Genomic DNA, 22818 nt, shown 5'->3' on the forward strand with positions numbered 1-22818 from the left:
AGATGGTAGAGCTTATTAGCATAAAAGCATATGCCCCCCTGTAAGCTCTTGGAGGACTGGCTGCATCAGGGGTGTGTGGCCTAATATGCAAGGAGTTCCTGCTACAAAAAAAGCCCTGGTTCTGCGGATAATACAGAGGAAGAGGCAGCAACAGAAGATGCTTTGGGATCCAATTGGGGAGGAAAAACTGGGGTAGAAACCTAAATCCATAAACCCCCTTCTTCAACTAACTCTGCCTCTCAGATCTGTGCATATCTCAGCCTTTCCAAAAACTGTCAGGAGCTCTTTGTCTCTGCAGATGGATGGCCCCTGGGATCAGGCACTGCGCATCCAGCTCCTGCGCTGGATCGAGCCCAACCCAGCCCCTCTGCTCCGTGGACTCTATGACTGCAGGCTCCTCAGTCAACCAGAGTACTTCTCTCTCCTGGAGACCAACCCCAAGGCCAACCAAGTCATTGCTCTTCTGGACAGAGTCAGCCAGGAGCCTGTGGGGAGAGAGAGATTCTTACAGGAGTTGAGGGCCCTGCAAGAGGTCTACTGTCCGGAGCTGCAAAACTGGCTTCAACAGAACTGCCGGGAGAAAGAGGAGAAGAGGGAAACGCCTCCATCCCAGCCAGGTATGGTAATGACAAAACTTGCCTCTAGGGGGCGTCAATGGTGCATATGGGATGAGAAGGGGATGAACACTTCCTGTAATTTACCAGGAAAGTTTGTAGGGGAAGGTTGCTGTTTGAGAAATTCCTGGATATTTGGGGGTGGAGCGTGGGGTAGGTGACGTTGGGGAGGGGAATAGGATTGCCAGGTAGGACTCAAGATATATCTGGGGGCTCTGCGAGTGGAGCCAGGAGACTTTGGGGGTGGAGCCAGGATCAAGGTTGTGACAAGCACGATTGAACTGTGAAGGGAGTTCTAGCCATCACATTTAAAGAGACCACGTTCCTTTTAAATGCCTTCCCTCCATTGGAAATAATGGAGGATGGGGGCACTTTCTTTTGGGGTCATAGAATTGGACCCCTGGTCCAATCTTTTTGAAACTTATGATGTTTTTTTCTTTTTAGGAGAGGCACCAGATGCCATGATGAAAATATGGTGCCTTTACCCCAAAAATCGGCCCCCCTCTCTGACTCAAGTCCCAGATACCCACAGATCGATTCTTTTGGGGACTGGTCTCCATAGGGTATAATGGAGCGCCCAGGTCCATCCCCCCCCCACACACACACTTTCTGATAACCCTGAACTGGGGGGAGGACCTCCAAACCAGGGTTTGGCAACCCTAGAGGGAAGGATCTTAGAATGTTATAATGCCATAGAGTCCGCCCATTTCTGTTGTCTGGAGATCAATTGTAACTCCAGGAGATCTCTAGGTAGGGTTACCAGCCTCCAGGTGGAGCCTGAAAGTTTCCTGGGATTACAACTGATCTCTAGACAATCAGTTTCCCTGGAGAAAATGGCTGCTTTAGAGGGTGAACTCTATGGCATCACACTCTTCTGAGCTACCTTCCCAAGCCCCAAGCCCTCTTTCAAATTTCCAGGAATTTCCCAACCCAGAGCTGGTAATGCTATCTCCAGATCCTACTGGCAGCCCGAGTCCTCCTAATTACTACATTTCTCTTTCTCTTCACCTTATGAACATAAGAACATAAGGGAAGCCATGTTGGATCAGGCCAATGGCTCATCCAGTCTAACACTCTATGTCACACAGTGACCAAAAAACACCCCAAGTGCCATCAGAAGCCAGGACACTAGAAACCCTACCACTGTGCCCCTCCCTCCAAGCACAAGAATACAGAGCACCACTGCCCCAGACAGAGAGTTCCAAGGATAAGCTGTGGCTAATGGACATCTGCTTCATATGCTTATCCAATCCCCTCTTGTAGCTGCCAACACCTCCTGTGGCAGTGAATTCCCCGCTCCTCCACTTGCAGTTCCATGTGTGAATCACCCTTTGGGTGAAATAGTACTCCCTTTTATCAGTTCTAACCCGACTACTCAGTGATTTCATTGAATGTCCATGAGTTCTTGTATTGTGAGAAAGGGAGAAAAGTACTTCTTTCTCTACCTTCTCTATCCCATGCATAATCTTGTCAACCTCTATCATGTCACCCCTCCGTCGACATTTCTCCAAGCTGAAGAGCCCCAAGCGTTTTAACCTTTCTTATCCTTTCTTAACCATTTTTTATGCTTTTGCCCTCTTCTTTCTCTAGATGCTAACCACTCCAAAAAAAGTCATCCATCCTTCTGGAAATTCTGGAAACATAAGAAATTCAAGATTTCAGAGAAGTCTCTTGGTAAGTCATTCTCTCACCTGCCCAGCTGGCATGTTCTCCTAGATGCTGCAAACAATTCTATGATTCTACCTGAGATTTAAGGTCTTATCATTCCCCCCTACACTGAACATACTAAGAACAGATTTAGCACTCAGCACTGCTGTTATCTGTGTTATTTGTGTTGGGGAAGGGGATAAAAAGAAGACAACAGTGAAACTGGGAACTGGCAAAAATGTTAGAATCAACTTCCTTGACTGTATTGACTGCATGGATGATTGTTTTGATTCCGTGCTGAGGGGTGTAGCTCATTCAACTGGGTTTTTTGCAGTTGACTCAGGGTGAATTTTACATGCTGGCCTCTCAAGAATCACTGAAGGGCCCAAACTGGAATGATTAATTTTATGTACTGGCCAACTGGGAACCATTGAGAGGCAAAAATCTTTATAGAAGGGCCGTGATCAGCTCTCCAGCAATGTAAGGTGGATGCTGGATTGGGACTTGAGCCATAGTCTTTCTCCCTGCAGCACTTTCCCCATCCAGGGCTGGCTTCAGGATGTCTGGCGCCCAAGGCGAGGCCTCACCCTGCTGCTTCTGCTCTACTGCCCGTACCCTTCCTCCCGCCACCCTCACCTCCAGTGAGGGTGAGTGCCTCAGAGCGCACATGCCACATGGCTGCTGTTGCTTAGCCTCCCCTGTGCTTCTGGAAGCTTCCTGAAGTGCAGTCCCGAAAGGCTGAGCAATGGCGGCTGGGAGTACGCATGCTCTGAGGTGCAGGAGCCATGCCACATTTTCCTATTTCCCTCGCCAAGGAGGCGAAGGTGGGTGGGAGGGCCCAAACTGATGCCCTTTCCAGGGCTGCACTTTAGGCAACCACCTATGGTTGCATAATGGACGGGCCGGCCCTGTCCCCATCAGAATTGTCCATCTCTCTAGCTGGGGTGACATGCATGTTATCTCCCCCTCCCCTTGATGGCTAATGACCTGACCTGGACGGCCTAAGCTAGCCTGATCTTGTCAGATCTTACAAGCTAAGCAGGCCCTGCTAGTATGCAGATGGGAGACTACCAAGGAAGTGCCGGGTTGCTACACAAGAGGCAAGCCATGGCAAGCCACATCTGCTCTTTTCTTGCCTTGAAATCTCCATGGTGTCACCAGATGTCAACTTGACCTCACTTTCCACCACCGAGATGGCTAAGGGCAGCTGGGGAGCGGGAATTCCTGTCAAGGAAATGGTGACGGCTTAGTCATCAACACCACCCTGCTCAGCACCACAGCTGTGACTCAAGTTCCCCCTCCTATTCTTGCTTTTTGGCCTTAGCTAAAACATCTGGAGGAGGATCACGGACTTCCCCAAGTCCTAAGATAACTGCTGTGTGCCATCGGGGCAGAGGGGAGCGTGACAACCCACAGTCTTGTGGACAAATAAGGATCTGTATTTGCTTGGAGATTTTGGAATGAAACAGAGAGTTCTGCTTTCCCTGCTTCTATGCTTAGCGGTGCAGTCCTAAGCTAGCTACGCTTTTCTAAGTCTGTTGAAGTTGATGGGCTTTGAAGGGCACGGCACTGTAAGCCTCTTAAATGCTGACAATTCATTTGATATTCTTCTCTTGTTGTGTAGATCACTGCATTATTTTCTCTTCACTGGGCTTCCTCTTTCTTCAGATCTCATGGTTTTGTTTCCCTATACATAATGTCTTAAGGTGTTTCTCCATAGCATCTTGACTATATGGGTATCTTCTAGATAAAGACAGAGCCAGTTTGGTGTAGTGGTTAACTGTCCGGACTCTTATCTGGGAGAACGGGGTTTGATTCCCCACTCTTCCACTTGCAACTGCTGGAATGACCTTGGGTCAGCCATAGCTCTTGCAGAGGTTGTCCTTGAAAGGGCAGCTTTTGGGAGAGCTTTCAGCTCAACCCACCTCACAGGGTGTCTGTTGTGGGGGAAGAAGATAAAGGAGATTGTAAGCTGATCTGAGACTCTGATTTAGAGAGAAGGGAAGGTATAAATCTGCAGTCTTCTTCTTCTTCTACTACTACTTCTGTGATCAGAGGTCCCATCTAGCCATAATAGCTAACAGTAGACCTGGTCTCTCCAGAAGCCTGCCCAATCCATCTATGTCACATTTTGTGGCAGTGAGTTCCACAAGCCATTATCTGTCTGGAATCTACTGTCTTGTATCTGTTTTGAATCTATTGCCAACCAGTTTGTAGGATGACTTTGAGTTCTAGTTCTTGGGGGAAGGGAGAAAAAAGGGCCCACTTTCTGTACAACATGCGCAGTGTTGTAGGTCTCTGTCATGTCACAGACACCCAAACTCAGACAGTCACCTTTATTCTCAACCAAAGAGACCCAGATGCTTTAGCCTTGCCTCCTCAAAGCGGGTTCTCCAATGCCGTGGTGTGGTTCTCCTCTGCTTCGTTTAATCCTCACGACAACCTTGCAGAGTGGGGCAGAACGAGATAGAATAAGTGGCTCACAGTCACTCAGTAAACTCCACTGTTCCGGGAGGATTTGAGGATCCCAGTTCCATCCCATTCCAGTCCCAGTTCTCTGTACTTCTAGTCCACATTCTAACCCAGAGGTTCCAACTCATTTGTTATGGAGGCCGGATCTGACATAGATGTCACCTTGTTGGGCCAGGCCACGTGTGCCATAAAATGTAACGCCAGGTACCAGAGATATAAATTTTTTAAGGAAACAAGCAAACCCAATGAACAATATTATTCTTACTCAATATACAAACAAAAGCAATGGATTCTTAGCAATGGAAGCGATTGATTTACTGGGGAACACACCAAAGCCCCAATAAATGTGTTTAATCATACGCAAGACTAGGTTTTCTCCAAGGGATCCCATAAAAGGGGGAATACCTTACATTTCCATATATACCAGTTGCTGGTGGGCCAGAGTTCCAACCGCCGGGCCTTATATTTGACACTTCTGCTCTGATCACTACACCACACACTCTCGTCCTCTGTAAGTACATTCAAGCATGTTCTTAAGCAGGGCTTTTTTTGCAGAAAAAGCCCAGCAGGGACTCATTTGCATATTAGGCCACACCCCCTGACATCACCATTGTTTCACACAGGGCTTTTTTAGTAGAAAAAAGCCCAGTAGGAACTCATTTGCATATTACACCACATCCCCTGACGCCAAGCTAGCTGGAACTGCATTCCTGTGTGTTCCTGTTTTAAAAAAGACCTATCCTTAAGATATATCTGTTTGCCCCAGCTTTTGCAATAGATCTCTTCCCTCCCCCAACACACACACTTCTTAATTTTAGAATACAAACCTGCAAGAACAAGGCCTGATTTGGACTTACTCTTTGCATAGTGTCTACTTCCTTTTAGTGCCTTTTAAAATAATAATTTCACAAAATGATCCTTTCCTTTCTAAGCAGATGAGGGAAAGGACAGTGATTTGACTTTCCGAAGAGGCCAGAGCCGACAAGTTAAAGGTAAAAGGGAGAGGAAACAGCGTTGCCAGCTCTGAGTTGGGAAATACTTGGAGATTTGGTGGGTGGAGGGTGGGGTTTGGTGAGGGAGGACCTTCAATGGGGCATAATGCCATAGAATTGACCTTCCAAAGCAGCCATTTTCTCCCCAGAGGGGAGGACCTCTGTCGCCTGGAGGTCAGTTGTAATAGGGAGATCTCCAGCCACCTTCTGGAGGTTGGAAACCCTAGGAAGGGAGAGGAGAGGATCAATGGAAGACAAGGGAGATTTTGGTATAAGAATGAGAATCACAGTTATAGAAGGTGTTATGTGAGCATATAATGCTTCTGGACCAAACTGTCTAGCTCAGGGGCGTCAAACATGCGGCCTGGGGGCCGAATCAGGCCCCCGAGCAACTGACCATCATTTGCTTCCTTCTCCCTCTTTCTTGCCTCTTTCTGCATCACAGCTTGCTTTGCCAGGCTTGCTCAATCACACAGAGCTCCATTGGCTGAGGCTCCTCCCTGTGAGAGGAAGGGGGAGGGGAGGGATAGCTTGCTTTGCCAGGCTCTCTCAATTGCACAACAGAGCTACTGAGCCAAGCCTCTTTTCTGTCTATTGGCTGAGGCTCTTCTCCCTCTTGGTCTCCTGGGGAAGGAAAGAAAGAGCCAGAGCTTCCTTTGCCCAGTTCCCTGGATCCCATGGGAGAGATACAAAGAAAGCACCTTTAAGACCAATGAGCACTAATGTTTTAATCATGTTTTATATTAAGTTTTTAAATAATCTTTAATTGTGTTTGCCTGTGTCCTTTATAAAGTTTGTATCTCTGCTTCCTGCCATTACATTTTATGACATGCATGGCCTGGCCCGCCAAGGTCTCATTTATGTCAGATCCAGCCCTCATAACAAATGAGTTCGATACCCCTGGCTAGCTCCTTCCACCATTTCCCCTCCCAGAAAGGAAACAGGGATGAGGATGGACATATATTTAGAGTGGGGTTGCCAACTTTGGGTTGGGAAATTCTTGGGAGACTTGGGGGTGAAGAATGGGGAGAGCAGAGTTTGGCAAGGGGAGGAATCTCAGTGAGGCGTAATGCCTTAGAGCTGGGATGTCGTGAGGGCTGGATCTGACATAAACGAGACTTTTTCGGGGCAGGCCGTGTGTGTCATAAAATGTAATGACCGGCAGCAGAGATACAAACTTTATAAAGCGCACAAATGCAATTAAAGATTTTTTAAAAACTTAAAACATTAGCACTCATTGCTCTTAAAGGTGGGAGATTTGCCCAGACACAGAAGTGAGATAGTGAGTGCAGTTAATAAATCTCTCAAGAAGTGTATTGCAAGGAAAGGTAAACTTGTATTTATTCAAGTAGATCCAGTTCACATTCAGGTTGCAGTCGAAAGAAGAGAAAGAAGCCTAATCTAAAGAGCATTTTTCCTATTACAGATGCCCAGCTTGTGCGGCATCATGTGTGTGAGAGTATGAGGGTATTGTATCCAATGTTCCCTCTAAGCTGCAGAGTCTTGTGAGCAAAAATTCTACTTTGTGAGCTACTGGCATTAAAGTTGTGAGCTGCTGCATAAATTATTGTGCTCTGGGGTCAATTTTCCTTAGCTAAGACAAAAATGTGTAAGCTGGAAGCTAAAAATCTGTGAGCTAGTTCATGCTAACTCAGCTTAGAGGGAACACTGACTGTATCTACAGGAGAGAACTATAGAGACATCTGTTTCCATGGAAGGCCATGTAAAAGAGGGAGATGACAAACGGAGAAAGGAGGGGGAGGGGGTCAGAGAGCAGCTTCCAGGTTAAGACAAAAGAGGCATCCCATTCAAGGAGATAACATCTATACACACTTAGAATGATGTAGCACCCCCCCCTGCCCCCACATCCAGGCATCGTGAGTTGCTCACTCTAACAGAAGGTCCTTGGTAGGGTATAATACCAGAGTCCACCTGCCCAAACTCCATATTTTTCAGAGGAACTGAGCTCTATTGTCCAGAGATCAGCTGAAATTCTGGGGGATCTCCAGGCCCCACCTGGAGGTTGCCAACCCTCTATCATGACTGAATGGTGATCTGAATGCAAGTCATCCCTGTTAGCACGCCACACTGGTTCTAAATTACACAGGGTGACATTTGGGCCTGCAAAATTCAGTGCTATGCATCCTGACAAAATGAATCTCTGACCATTTGTGTTCCACTCCTCAATCTCTACTAGCGGCCTTGCAGAGCCACCGCCGCTGGCTGATGACCCGCACGGAGAAGCTCTGCACCAATGTGGATGACAGTGAATCCTGTGCGCACATCGAGATCCGCTACACTGAACTGCTGCTCTCCAACAGTTCCAGCTCTGGCTCCACCAGCCACGACTACCTGCAGCTAGCCTCTCGCCGTGCTCGACTCTACTCCCTCCATGCTCCTCGCCGCCTGGCCTTACAACATGTCTTCTCCTTGTTGCCTGGGGAGTGCTCTCCACCTCACCGGGTGATGTTGAGTGGCGCAGCTGGTATCGGCAAGAGCGTAGCAGTCCAGAAGATCCTCCATGACTGGGCACTGGGCGCAGCCTTCCAAAGATTCCTTTGCGTGGTGGACTTCTCCTTCCAAGAGCTTGGCCTCATGACAACGCCCCAAAGCCTCAAGGATCTGATCTGCAGCAAGCATCCCCACCTCAGCAAGGTTCTTCACGAGTTGCTAGATCAATCTGGGGAGCTGATGGTGATCTTAGATGGTTTGGACGAATTCAAGCACCCGTTGGAAAACACCTGCTCCCAGGTGGACCAGCCATGTCACATCAAATATCTGGTGCAAGGGCTTCTCTCTGGGTCTTTGTTGCCAGAATCCACCATTGTGGTCACCTCCCGGCCTTCTGCCACCCTTCTGGAAGATGCTTTTGACCGCCATTTTGTTATCCTTGGCTTCCAAGAAGAGCAAGTGAAGGAGTATTTCTCCCGTTTCTTCCGGGACCCTGAGCGTGCTGCAGCTGTGCTCAGCTATATCTCTGCCCAAAAGGGCTTAGCCAGCCTCAGTTTCATCCCCCTCTACTGCTTCATTCTCTGCACAGCTCTGGGGGAGTTCTTCCCGCAGGCTGGGGTGAGGGAGGCCTCCCCACCCAGCACCATCACTGAGGTCTACCGTCAATACTTATGCACTATCCTTCGGTCCTATGCATCTGTGCAGCAGCAAGCAGGAGGACCAAACTGTGCTCTGGGAAGGACCCCAGATTTGGTGTTACAGCTCGGCAAGCTTGCTTATTTTGCTCTACTGAGAGGAAAGATCCAGTTTGACACTGACGAGCTTCGTGAGTTTGGTTTTGACCCCCAGAACTTGCCCGGTGCTTTCTTGAACCGCATCTTCACTAAGGAAAAAGATGACTACTATCGTTTCTTCCATTTGACTGTACAGGAGTTCTTAGCTGCCTTGTACGCGGTGGCTATCCTAGACCTGAGTGCTCAGGAGCTAAGAGCTTGCTTGGATCTCTGGTGGGATGGAACGGTTCGAGATGGAAATGAACATCCATCCCTATCCGAGAACAGACTGCTCTGCTCCACCAGGGAGCTCCTGAATGGACACCACCAGTGGGACAACCTGCAAATGTTCTCCAGGTTCTTCATGGGCCTCTTGACCTCCAGGATAGAGGGCAGGCTGGTGGGACTGACTGGGGGTCTGACGGGAGATCCCCTCATACAATTGGCTGCCTGGCTCGCGGACAAAATTCCGTACGAATCTGACCAGAGACTGCTGACCTTGTTGCATTGCCTGGCAGAGTTGCGCCAAGATTGGGTGACCCAGCAGGTGGCTTCCAAGTTGGACGAGGTGGATCTGTTCAAGGTGACCTTGAACCCAGCAGACTGTGCGGCCCTGGCCTACGTGCTGAGCTGCTCAGAGCCGAAAACACTCCGGAATCTCAACTTAAGCTACAGCAACATGGGCATCGGGGGACTGAGGAGGCTGCAGGGCCTTCTCCATCGGTGTGAAACTCTGCAGTGCGTATCCACTTGGTAGTTTCTTGGGAGTGATGAGGGCCAATGTGGAATAGTGGTTAAGAGTGCCAGACAAGTATCTGAGAGACCCAGGTTCAAATCCCCACTCATGCCATGGAAGCTCACTGGGTGATCTTGGGCCAGTCATTTTCTCTCCACCTCAACTTCTCCTCATTCTCATTCTCCTTGTGAGGATAAAATGGAGGAGAGGAGAATGATTTAAGCACCCCTGGGTTCCTACTGGGGAGAAAGGTGGGATACAAATGAAGTTAATAACTAAATGAATAAATGAGAGGATTGAACAGCTCAAGAGGGAAGGGACACAGGGAGAGCTTCCATCCCCATCTGAGAACAATCAGTGTCCTGTCTTCTGCTGGGAAAAAGGAGCAGCCTTGGGGCAGATCTCTCAGTTGATATTGCTGAGTCTCAGAAGCAGTTTTTTGGGGGGAAGGAATTATTATTACTATTACTATTATTAGGATTCTATCTTGCCCTCCCCTGCAAGCAGGCGCAAGGCGGGTTACATGATATAACCAAGTCTTTAATTTTTTTGTAGCAGGAACTCCTTTGCATATTAGGCCACACCCCCTGACATAGCCAATCCTCCAAGAGCTTACAGTAGGCCCTGTACTAAAAGCCCTGTAAACTTGGATGTAAGCCCTGTAAGGGCACAGTGGGAGGGCTTCTAGTATCCTGGCCCGATGATGGACCTCCTGATGGTACTTGGGTTTTTTGGCCACTTTGTGACACAAGAGTGTTGGACTGAATGGGCCATTGGCCTGATCCAACATGGCTTCTCTTATGTCCTTATGTTCTCTTGGAGGATTGGCTACATCAGGGGTGTATGGACTAATATGCAAAGGAGTTCCTGCTACAAAAAGAAAAAGCCCTGATTACATCATTATACAAACAGCACAATAAACCAATATGCACCTAATAAACAATTTAAAAGTCACTGTCTCAGTGCACAGTCAATGGCTCTTGGAATTCCATATGTGTGCAAATAGATGGGGGTGGGGGCGGGCAGATGAAATCAGTGCAAGATGGAACCCGTGCAGATGGAACAGAGCACAGCGAGGCAGGGGGAGGTCAGTACAGTTTGGGTTCCCACTGCCTCATCCACAGGCCTGGCAGAACATCTCTGTTTTACAGGCCCTGTGGAACTGCATCAAATCCCACAGGCCCTGGATCTCACTCAGGAGACGGTTCCATCAGGCTGGTGCCAGAGCTGTGAAAGCCCTGGCTCTGACTGAGGCTAAGCAGAAATCCATCAGGCCTAGGCTTGCCAGACTCTCACCATAGATGGGGGAACTCCCACTTATGCAAGGCCTTTCCTCGGCAACTAGCCTGAAAGGCGACATGATTGTCACCCGGAAGTGACATCATGTTGCCGATGTTGTGCAGTGATGCTCTAGTTTTTGGGCAAAGCTCTATGGTAAAACTGGCTACAAATGATAGAGTTTTGTCCAAAAACTAGAGTGTTACCCCCTGGCGCCGACAATGTGATGACATCACTTCCGGATGATGCCATTGCACTGCACATGCAAACATGGCAGAATATATCAGGGAGGACCAAGGATCCCCCCGCTGGCTGACAGGTAGGACCTGGCAAATCAGGCCAGGGATCTCTAGTAGATGTTGATCTGTTAAGTGTAACACTTTCTGTGCAGGGCTGGATCTACATATTTTTAGAGTGGGGGCAAAACCAAAAAATGGCACCCTCACTCAAAAAATGGGAAGCAGGCGATCTGCCTCCCCACCCCCATTTAAACACCCTGGCAGGCAATCTGACCCCCCCCCCCCAATTTAAAGACCTTGCCAATCTTTCTCCTCTCTTTTGCCTGCCCTGGGGAGGCGGTGCCCAATTTGGCACCTGCTGGTGGCGCCCGGGGCTAGCACCCCCTCTGCCCCCCAAGATCCGGCCATGTCTCCATGGGACATCCTGGGAAAGATGGTCCTGAAGGTATCTTGGTTCCAGACTGCTTAGGGCTTTAAAGGTTACAACCAACACCTTGAATCAATGGGTTGAAATTAAATCAAAAGAGTTTCCAGCTCAACATTAGGAAGAACTTTCTGACCGCTAAAGCGGTTCCTCACTGGAACAGGCTTCCTCAGAAGGTGGTGGGCTCTCCTTCCTTGGAAGTTTTTATACAAAGGCTAGATGGCCATCTGACAGCTATGAAGATCCTGTGAATTTAGGGGGAGGTATTTGTGACTGTCCTGCATTGTGCAGGGGGTTGGACTAGATGACCCTGGAGGTCCCTTCCAACTCTATGATTCTAATCAACTGGAAGCCAGTGCATGGTGGGATACTCCCTCTAAGCTGTGGAGTCTTGTGAGCAAAAATTCTTCTTCGTGAACTACTGGTATGAAAGTTGTGACCTACTACATACATGAACTCGCCCTGGGGCCATTTTTCCTGAGCTAAGATAATAGCATGTGAGCCAGAGGCCAAAAAACTGAGCTAGCTCACACTAACTCAGCTTAGAGGGAACACTGGGTGGGACAGCTGGGAGTCAGAGGGCAGAGTGACACTTGTGGGTATGTCTGGGGGAGAAAATTTATGATTGGAAGAAGAGGCTTGACTGTGCTTGGTGTTTCCACTTTCTCTTCCAGGCTAAGATACAACTCTCTGGACAGGGAAGCAGCAGCCATAGAAGCTGCTGTGCTCCGGTCTCCACAGTGCCAGGTGAAACGGCTGCTGTAAGTAACCAAGGATTTCCAGCTATCCATCCATCTCCCTCTCTACATACCCTCCTCTTTCTTTTGTAGTGGCCTTCATGAGGTTACCCGCCTTTTCCACAGATGCAACTGAAACTAGATCTATTTCTCAGAGTCCTTACTCTTGGCTATTATGGCTATAAACTTAAACTGAGTGGGGTCTGAGTACGTAAGAACATAAGAGAAGCCATGTTGGATCATGGCCCATCCAGCCCAACGCTCTGTATCACACAGTGGCAACAAAACAAAACAAAACAAAACCAGGAGGTCCATCAGTGGGGCCAGGACACTAGAAGCCCTCCCTCAAGCACCAAGAATACAGAGTATCTCTGCCCCAGAGAGTTCCAGCAATATGCTGTGGCTAATAGCCACTGATGGACCTCTGCTCCATGTTTATCCAATCCTCTCTTGAAGCCACCGCCTGTGGCAGTGAATTCCACGTGTTAATCACCTTTTTGAGTGAAGTACTTCCTTTTATCAGTTCTAACCTGACTGCTCAGCAATTTCATTGAGTGCCCATGAGGACGGTCTTGACCTAAATGATGCAATCTGGGGCCTGAGATCTATACAAGGGGACTTCTTTAGAGAACAGCATTTATGCCAAGTTCAGTTGGCTGGAACATGAGAGATGGCCTTTCCTGTTGTTCTCCCCCCACCTATGAAATGTCCTTTCCAGGATGTGAAAGTTACCACTTCCCCGAGGTTCTTCTGGGCTAGTTTAAAGACTCACCTGTTCCAAACTAAACGGGTTCTTAAACGCAGGGCTTTTTTTTTTTTTTATCAAGAACTCCTTTGCATATTAGGCCACACACCCCTGGTGTAACCAATCATCCTGGAGCTTATGGTAGGCCCTGTACAAAGAGCCCTGTAAGCTCTTGGCGGATTGGCTACATCAGGGGTGTGTGGCCTAATACGTAAAGGAGTTCCTGCTACAAAAAAGCACTGCTTATGAGGATTTATATATTAACACCATGGGTTGGAAAACAGAAGAAGACTGCAGATTTATATTCCACCCTTCTCTCTAAATCAGAGCAGCTTACAATCTCCTGTATGTTCTCCTCCCACAACAGACATCCTGTGAGGTGGAGGCTGAAAGGGCTCTCACAGCAGCTGCCCTTTCAAGGACAACTCCTGCGATAGTTATGGCTAATCCAAGGCCATTCTGAGTAGGGAATCAAACCCAGTTCTCCCGAATAAGAGTCTGCACGCTTAACCACTACACCAAACTGGCTCCATTTTAGGCATTGCACTGCTTTTAAAGTTTTTGATTTTGTAATGTTTTGTTTCTGAATGGTATTGTAAACTGCTTTGGACACTGGTTACAGGCTTGTCATTTGCCCAAATGCATTGGATAAACCCTCACCCGGGGGGGGGGGTGTCAAATCTCCTGAGGAACCGAGCAGGACAAATAACAAAAAATAAACTGTAAGCCAAGCCAGCTGGCAGCTTGGAGAATGCATTTAAAGTTAAAGCCCTGCTTGCAGGGAAGGGCGGCAAATATAGTATAATATAATAATAGTTGCTTTTTTCCACTTTTCCCTCCCCATCTATTCCATCTATTTGCTTGCTTCCTTCCTGCCTGGCTGCCAACCTTCCAGCTCTCAAACATCTGATGTTCATGTCCTGCAGCTCTCAAACATCTGACATTTATTCTATGTGGCTCTTATGTTAAGCAAGTTTGGCCACCCATGTGGGCTAGATAGTTGCCCCAGATGGATCTTTGGCCAGTTCTGCTGTCTGGTAGTAAAATGCATGCCTTGAATTCAGCAGAGGCTCACAGGAGCACAGCTTCTGAACCTTTCTGACGTTTCCCCCTCCTTCTCCCCACCTTGTCCATTGAATAGGAGGTGCAGCTGCATAACAATCCCTGGATGAGCTCCACCACCTATTGTTCTACAAAACAACCCCTGGTAAAATCATTCCTGATTCCCCAGGGAGCTCTGTTTTGCTTAATTCACAGTGATCATTTTGGATTTCCCTCCACCAGAGGGCTTCTGTAGTTCTGCAGTAGGACAAATGACTTGCAATCACAATTGCTCTTTCTATTTTGGCCGGCTACCTAAGAGGCCCCTCAGTTAAGCTCTATGCTTATTTTTTTTTCTCCCTCCTCTGAAGGTTTTGTGGCAACTGCCTGGGTTCAGAGGGCGTGAGGAGCTTATGGGATGCCCTCCGGGAGAACACCACCCTCCAAGAGCTCTATTTGGATATCACAGGCATTACCGACAGCGGCTTGGACAATATCCTGGTTTCCCTGGAAGGCAACACGACTCTCAGGCTCCTGACGTGAGTTTCTGCCATTCAGCTATGGTAGAGAAGTGGAAGGATTGTGGCTTTGCAGCAGAGGGGGGATGGCTTGCAAGTAGAAGGTTCAGGCTCAGTCCCTGGTTCCTTCCCCTTAGATGATCAGGGGTCTGGAGACCAAGCCACACCCCTAGCAGCCTTCATTAAACCCTGGAGAAGCCTACGCACCACCCTTTCTCCACTTCTTATGTGATTTTGGGTGGCAGGTGGCTTGTTGGCTTTTGACTGGGGTGGGGGGTGGCAACCCAGGCGAGCCCCACGTGTGTGAGGCCTGCTTAGGCTGGCTGGATTTCTAGGCAGCCCAAGCTAGGGTTGCCAAGTCGAATTCAAGAAATATCTGGGAACTTTGGGGGTGGAGCCAGGAGACTTTGAGGGTGGAGCCAAGAGCAAGGGTGTGACAAGCATAATTGAACTCCAAAGGGAGTTTTGGCCATCACATTTCAAGGGACCACTCATCTTTTAAATAGCTTCCTTCCATAGGAAATAATGAACGATAGGGGCACCTTCTTTGGGGGCTCATAGAATTGGACCCCCTGGTCCAATCTTTTTGAAACTTAAAGAGTATTTTGGGGAGAGCCACTGGATACTATACTGAAAATATGGTGCCTCTACCTCAAAAAACAGGGGCCCCAGAGCCCCAGATACCCGTGGATAAATTCTCCATTATTTTCTATGGGAATAAGTCTCCATAGGGAATCATGAGTTCCCAGCAGACATTTCCCTCCCCTCCCCCCGCTTTCTGATTACCCTGAAGCGGGGGGAGGGCCTCCAAACCGGGCGATCCCCTGCCCCCAACCTGGGGACTGGCAACCCTAGCCCAAGCAGGTCTCAATCGCCCAGAGCTCTCCTTTCTAGCATTGGGTTGCTCTTGGCTGGGTGGTGGTGGCATATGCTAATGAGCCCTGTCACCTATTTTTTTCTACAAAACAACCCCTGCGAGTAACGTTACAACTGTTTATTACATTTCAAAATTGATCTCACTCTTCCTTCAAGAAGGGCTGTCGCTCACACTCCCTTTTGTTGGTATAGTCATTAACACAGCTACAGTGCACGACCTGGTTCAACAGCCGATAAAAGTTTATTTTAGGAACTAACATAGTTAATTACAGGCCAAGCCCTATGAGAAAGGCTGAGGGACTTGGGAATGTTCCGTCTTGAGAAGAGGAGGTTGAGTGGGGACATGGTTGCTTTCTTGAAGTATCTGAAGGGCTGTCACTTAGAGGCAGGGAGCTATTCCTGTTGACAGCAGAGGAGAAGACTTGCAATAATGGATATAAATTAAACGCTGCCTATGGAGGGGGTGAGCTCCCCCTCACAGGCAGTCTTTAAGCAGCAGCTGGACAAACCCTTTTCCAGGGATGCTGAAGGCTGATCTTGCACTGAGCAGGGGGCTGGATTAGATAGCCTGCATGGCCCCTTCCAACGCTGTGATTCTCGGATTCCGTCTCAGTAAGCTGATGTTGGGGAAGATCTTTCTCTACCGGAGAGCTCAGAATAAACAATACCCAGCTGGAGAAGCCTGGGATTGAACATGGGACCTTCTGATGAGAGCTGCTTGCTTACTAACTGGTGACAGAAAGTGCCATCGAGTTGCAATCACCCTGGAGGCAAGAGATGAACAGAGGTGGTTTGCCATTGCCTGCCTCTTTGTAGCAACCCTGGTGTTCCTTGGCCGCCTCCCATCCAAGGGCCTACCAGAGCTGACCCTGCTTCGCTTCCAGGATCTCATAAGATCAGACTAGCCCGGGCCATGCAGGTCAAGGCGGCTAACTATTTACATTTGTTAAAAAAATCCCATCTCTGAGGAGTTTACAATGAGATCTCTTTCTCCTCTTTATCTTCGTAATCGGTTGGGCTGAGAAAGCAAGTTTGGTGTAGTGGTTAAGTGCGTGGACTCTTATCTGGGAGAACTGGGTTTGATTCCCCGTTCCTCCACTTGCGGCTGCTGGAGTGGCCTTGGGTCGGCCATAGCTCTCATAGGAGTTGTCCTTGAAGGGGCAGCTTCTATGAGAGCTCTCTCGGCCTCACCTACCTGACAGGGTGTCTGTTGTGTGTTGGGGAGGGGGGGGTGGGAGATAAAGGAGATTGTGACCACTCTGAGATTCAGATTATAGGGCGGGATATAAATCCAATATCTTCTTCAAGTGACCCAACTTCTTTTTTCTTGCCATCAAGTCATAGCTGACTTAGGGTGATCCTGTAGGGTTTTAAAGGCAAGAGATGCTCAGAGGTGGTTTTCCATTGCCAGCCTCAGTGTCATGACCCTGGTCTTCTTTGTGGCCTCCCGTCGAAGTGATGACTAGGGCCAGGCCTCATTTTGGGCAGGAGCTCACAGGAACAGAACTCCAGAACTTGTAAATGTTATTGTGCTCTTTCTTTCTTACTCCCCCCCCCCCAACAATATACTTGCTTCTGAGCTCCATTGTTCAACCCCACCCCCCTAAGAAAATTTTGCTGAACTCTAAGATTTGACAAACTTCCTCATATTTTCCCCCACAAAAAAAGGAAAATAACTAAAACATATAAAGCGAGCAGATGGAAATCTTCATCATGCCACTGTGGCCACATAGGAGAAAGTAATTTAAAAAGTATGATGGGAGTAAGGTTTGATTAGAACAATCATAATTCAAGAAGCATTTTCAGGTAGAAGCTGAGCTGATATAATTTAGTACACCTTCCGGTGGTGTCAGAGGTCTGTGGCATATGCAAGTGAGTTGTGCTAATGAGCTCCAGAACCTCTTTTTCTATGAAATGACCCACGACCAGGGCCAACCCTGCTTAGCTTCCAAGACCTGAAGAGATCAGGCTAGCCTGGGTTAGTCAGTTCAGAAGCCAACATTACCTAATAAGATTCGTGGCAGGTCCATACCCAGCCCACTGTTTTAAGCCTTACCTTCCAGCTTCTACGCCACTATAGGTCTCGTGCAGATGTTGTTGCCCTCACGATCCCCCTGGTCAAGCCAGGCTCAGCACCCCATTTCTCCCTGTGCCAGCTGTAGAATCAGATGGAAAGCCCCTCCTCTTTGTGTGCTTCCTCTAGAGATTCCTCCCTGGTCCACTGATCTGTTTGAGGCCAGTTCCCGGTCCCAGGCAGGCTACAGAGCATTCGGAATCACAGTTCTGCAACCTGAATCCTGGGCTGCTCTGGCTCCAAAAGCCACCTTTGTGGGGAGCAGGGGCATGCAAGTGGGCGAGTGAGCACTTCTCCTTTCTGCCAATTGATGCAAAACAAGGAACTGGGGCAGAGCGGTGGGGCAGGAGGAGGAAATGAGCGTGCCTCAGAAGTAGGGTTGATACTTCTTGAAGCTGTACTGAACTGCTGGCTGCTTTTTGTGAAGAGCTTATTGGACTTTTGTCTACTTTCCTTGAACATTTCTGCACAAAGTGGATTGATTATATATTTTCACCAGGACTATCCGAAGGAAAATCAGCATGGGAGTGCTATAAAAGATTGGGACTGGTGTCCGGTGAACACGTCTTTTGCATGAATTATAGACTGAATGATTGTGAGGTTTATTTATCAGTATAAATATTTTGATATGGTATTTTTCTAATTTGTTTTCTTTGGTTAATATTTCTTTTTGAGGCTGGTAATCGCAGCAGCAATTGCTTGGTTCCCACCTGGAGGTTGGCAACTATGTGCCTAAAGAGGCAAACAGAAACGCAAGTGCTCTCATGTGTGTCCCCAGCTTTTGTGTCTGCCTGTAACGGTTCAAGGGTTTCCCTTTTCAACGAAACTCCAACCACAGAGAAGTTTCGTATAAACGAAACCGTGAGGAGAAGATATGCGTGGAGATGTGAAAAATGTTCTTCCTCAGAAACCAGTTGAAGGGGAAAGGAAACTGAGGGTGTTTTTACACTGACAGTTTGTGACTCTCTATCGCCGCATTGGAAACTCACCTTTAACATTACCTAACGTTCTCACAACTGTTTTGCATCGCTGCTGCCTAAAGTATCTACATTTGTTTCAGTAAGATGCGTTTTGGAGCTGCTGCTGCTGCAACTTTTTTCTCGACACTAGTTTTGATCTGGTCTTTTCTCTACAGGCGTTTCAAACTTGTATTGTAGAAGTTTTCATGCGTTTTAAAAGACTCCTCCAAAAGCCACAAGGTGCAGTAATTTGCATGAGAACTGACAGCACTTGAAATTTTTACATAGAGAGCTAGTTTGGTGTAGTGGTTAAGTGTGCGGACTCTTATCTGGGAGAACCGGGTTTGATTCCCCACTCCTCCACTTGCACCTGCTAGCATGGCCTTGGGTCAGCCATAGCTCTGGCAGAGGTTGTCCTTGAAAGGGCAGCTGCTGTGAGAGCCCTCTCAAGCCCCACCCACCTCACAGGGTGTCTGTTGTGGGAGAGGAAGGTAAAGGAGATTGTGAGCCGCTCTGAGACTCTTCGGAGTGGAGGGCGGGATATAAATCCAATATCTTCTTTATCTTCATCATTGCTTGCCTCATCTAGTAATTTAAATTTGTACTGTTTTTGCAGCGTTGACATGATTTCCAAGCAATCGTATACATTTAACTAAGCACTGGTATTCCAGCTGCCCCCCTCCCCCAAATTGAAACGCTTAAATGTAAAAGGAAAATAATTAAAGCGGAACAGTGGCAGGCGATTTGAAGACTCTAAAACTCTGGATCAAACTGAATGTAAAAACATCCTGAGTGTTAAGTCTTAAGAGGATTTGCTATTGATAACACTCTCTTTAGACCAGGGGTGTCAAATTAATTTGTTATGAGGGCCAGATCTTACATAAATGAGACCTTGTTGGGCCAGGCCATGTTGGGCCGGGGCCATATGAATACCTGTTTAAGATTAGGTAGTTTAAGATTAGATATAAACTTTATAAAGGACAAAGACAAAACAATTTAAAAAAAAAAACCCTTACAAATAAAACATGCTTAAAACATTAGCATTCATTGGTCTTAAAGGCACTTTCTTTGTATCTCTCCCATGGGATCCAGGGAACTGGGCAAAGGAAGCTCTGGCTCTTTCTTTCCCTCCCCAGGGGACAAGGAGGGGGAGGAGCCTCAGCCAATAGAAACAAGAGAGGCTTGGCTCAGTGGTTCTGCTATGTGATTGAGAGAGCCTGGCAAAGAAAGCTCTTCCTCTCCCCTTCTCCCCAAGGGAGGAGCTTCAGCCAATGGAGAAAATAGCGGTTTTGCTCTGTAGCTCCTGTGCAATTGAGCAAGCCTGGCAAAGCAAGCTGTTACACAGTAGGAAGCAAAAGAGAGGGAGAAGGAAGCAGATGACAGCCAGTTGCGAGGGGACCTGACTGGAACCTTCCGGGGGCTTGATTCTGCCCCCAGGCCACAGGTTTGACACCACTGCTTTACATCTAGGGTTATCAACCTCCAGGTAGAGTCGGGAGGTCTCTCAGAATTACAGCTCATCTCCAAACTACAGATATCAGGCTCACTGTGGAAATGGTGGCTTCGGAAGGACTCTGAAATCTCTCCCCTCCCCAAACCCCACCCTTCTCAGGGTCCACCCCCAAATCTTCAGGACTTTCTTAACCTGAAATTGACAACCCTATACAGGAGGCATTTCTGTGGTAACATTAGGAACTGTTTGTTTTTCTCTCATTTCCATAACACTAATTTTTTCACCACCCCATTCACATTACTATGTTTATCTTCATGTTTTCCCTCAGCATCGTGGGGAACCGGTTGAGTGAAGCTGGGAAGCGAATCCTCGCTGAGTTGAGCCGCAAGAAGCCGGACCTCAAGATCATCAGCAGTTTCCTGACCGACATGGGGCTGCTCCAAGCCTATCTGGACTGGGTGGAGGAGATCAAAGCCGACCCGGAACAGATGGAGTCCGTCAAGAATGCAGATGCCTTGCGCTCGGTGCTGGAGGTTCTGCCAGAAACCAGTGACCCGGGAGCCAGCCCAGAGGCTTGGGAAAGGGCTGAGCATCTGAAGAAACAGATCAGAGCCCTCTTGAGGGAGGGCAAACTGTGTGAAAGAGGACACCACGAGGCCTGCTAGGCTTAATGGGATTATTGACCTGGAGGCTGAAAGATGGCTGGTTTCAGCTCACCTGTGCCAACTCCACATCTCTTTTCGAAGGCAGCTATCCAAACCTAGACATGCAGACTAGATCCTTTGCAGAGGTGTGTCCACTTTGAGGCTCCTGAAGTCTCATTCCCAAGGCTTTTTTTAAGCAGGAATGCACAGGAACACAGTTCCAGCTGGCTCACCATCCAGGGGTGAGGCCTAATATGCAAATGAGTTCCTGCTGGGCTTTTTCTGCAAAAAAACAAAGGCCTGTTCCTATTTTCAATAAAATGGCTGGCCATCTTGGCAGGAAGTGGAAACTCAAAGGAGAGAAGATGGAAAAGGAGATGGCAACTGGGCATCAAGAACAAAGGGGAATGGGGCGTGTGTGGCGGAAACTGTTTTTCTTCTGCTAGATTTTTTTTTCACCAAGCAAACAAGGCTTTCCCTCACCTGGACGGCCCAAGTTACCCCGCCCTCATCAGTTTTCAAAAGCTAAGCAGGGTCAGTGTTAGTTGGGACGTGGATGGGAGACCATTGCGGAATTCCAGGGTTGGCACGCAGAGGCCAAACCACTTCTGCTTGTGTCTTGCTGAGTGTAAAGAAATGCATTTGTCCTTTGGAAGTTTGAAATGAACAAAGTCTTCACTCTGAGTTTTAAAAGGTTCTCTCTCTCTCTGGGCAGAGAACAGGTAGAAAGAGAAGTCAGTCCAATTGCTTTCCAGACTTATTTCAGCCCTTCTTCACACAAATGCTGATAAGGTCGAGACCAGGGGTGGCCAAACTTGCTTAATGTAAGAGCCACACAGAATAAACGTCAGATGTTTAAGAGCCACAAGACATGAATGTCAGATGTTTGGAAGCAGGCAGGAAGGAAGGAAGGAAAATGGGGAAGGTGGAGACGTGGTAAGAAAGCAACTTTTAACTTTAAATTGAATTTCCAAGCTACTGGCTGGCTTCACTTGGAGAAGCGATTTAAGAAGAAAAATGCCTTCTCCAAGCCAGCCAACAGGGGATAGAGACTTTGAAAGCCACACAATATGTGTGAATGAGCCACGTGTGGCTCCTGAGCCACGGTTTGGCCACCCCTGGTCTAGACAGAGATGGTCAAGCCCCCCTCCCTTCAAGCAGAGACCAAAGACTTGGAAGAGTTAAATCCTAGAGAGGCTTCAGCAAGGAGTTCTGGAGACTTCAGGAAGAGCTTCTCTGACTGGCCTGACCTGGTCAGTGGGTGAAGAAAGAGATACGATAAAAACTCCTTGCAGCAAGGAGGAGGCCTCTTTTGTTCTGGGGCCATCAGAGCAGTGAGACTTTTTAACTGAGGTCTGGAGAAGGTGGTCATTGGCCATATCGAGGCCTAAAGAGCTGGAAAAAGCTTCAGGCTAAAGGTAACTCTGTAGAGATCTGAAGCAAAAGGAGCCTGATAGGATATGCATAGAGAGGGTCAGAGGAATTGTATTTTACCCCTTTCTTGAATCCCTTGCTCAGTCTGGTGCTGTGCTAAAAGTATGCTTGTCAACATTTTCTTTTTTAATAAATACTTTATAACTTTAGATCCCGGTAGTGGTTCTCTTTCCCACATAGACCTCCACCATCTCTGGCGTGCTCTTCTAAAAAGGAGGCCGGGGGAAAGCAATCAGTCGGCAAGTGGCTATTCCTCCAGGAGCGCACAAGAGAGTGAACTGTCCCTCCTTGTGACCAGGTGCTGGACCTCGGGAGACACAGAGGGAAGGCCTCAGAACTTGGAAGGGAAGCTGGGAGTCCTGACTCTCCCCAGTGGGCAATCCCATTCAAAGGTCAAGCGGTGGTGGTGGGTTACCATGGAGACAATCTTCTTCAGGTGTTGAGAAAAACCCTGGTGGGCAGGATGGAATAGGACCTGTAAAAACCCTATGGCAGTTGTTGTAAGTTTGTGTGACTTGACAACACTTTCCACCCTTAATCAAGACATGAAATGACAGGAAGAATTGCTTTGGAGCATCAAGAAAGAATGTGCTTCTAGTATATTACCACAAGCCATGCTCCCTTCTGTCCAGGGTGGTTGCAGCTTCAGTTGCCAACCTCCAAGTGGTATCTGCAGCTCGCTTGCTATTACAGTTGATCTCCGGACAATCA

The 22818-nt window shown here is 48.0% G+C and overlaps 1 protein-coding gene across 1 annotated transcript; it reads left to right on the forward strand.

The window, feature by feature from the left end:
* Positions 1-276: 276 nt before the first annotated feature.
* Positions 277-20694, forward strand: LOC132585801 (NACHT, LRR and PYD domains-containing protein 12-like). The gene is made up of 7 exons (XM_060257679.1): positions 277-617; positions 2205-2288; positions 5669-5725; positions 7923-9687; positions 12301-12387; positions 14521-14688; positions 20358-20694. Exons 1-7 carry the CDS (start codon positions 299-301, stop codon positions 20692-20694), a joined length of 2817 nt encoding a protein of 938 aa, XP_060113662.1. The 5' UTR covers positions 277-298.
* Positions 20695-22818: the final 2124 nt, after the last annotated feature.

This window comes from Heteronotia binoei, chromosome 17 (genome assembly GCF_032191835.1).
Source record: "Heteronotia binoei isolate CCM8104 ecotype False Entrance Well chromosome 17, APGP_CSIRO_Hbin_v1, whole genome shotgun sequence".
In the NCBI taxonomy this organism is placed as follows: Eukaryota; Metazoa; Chordata; class Lepidosauria; order Squamata; family Gekkonidae; genus Heteronotia; species Heteronotia binoei.

Bases quoted from the DNA above. Each gene is read 5' to 3' on its own strand.
- LOC132585801 (XM_060257679.1), top strand. From the start codon at position 299: ATGGATGGCCCCTGGGATCAGGCACTGCGCATCCAGCTCCTGCGCTGG. The intron at 5,726-7,922 runs GTAAAAGGGAGA...AATCTCTACTAG, and splicing joins CCAGAGCCGACAAGTTAAAG to CGGCCTTGCAGAGCCACCGC. The intron at 9,688-12,300 runs GTGCGTATCCAC...TTTCTCTTCCAG, and splicing joins CATCGGTGTGAAACTCTGCA to GCTAAGATACAACTCTCTGG.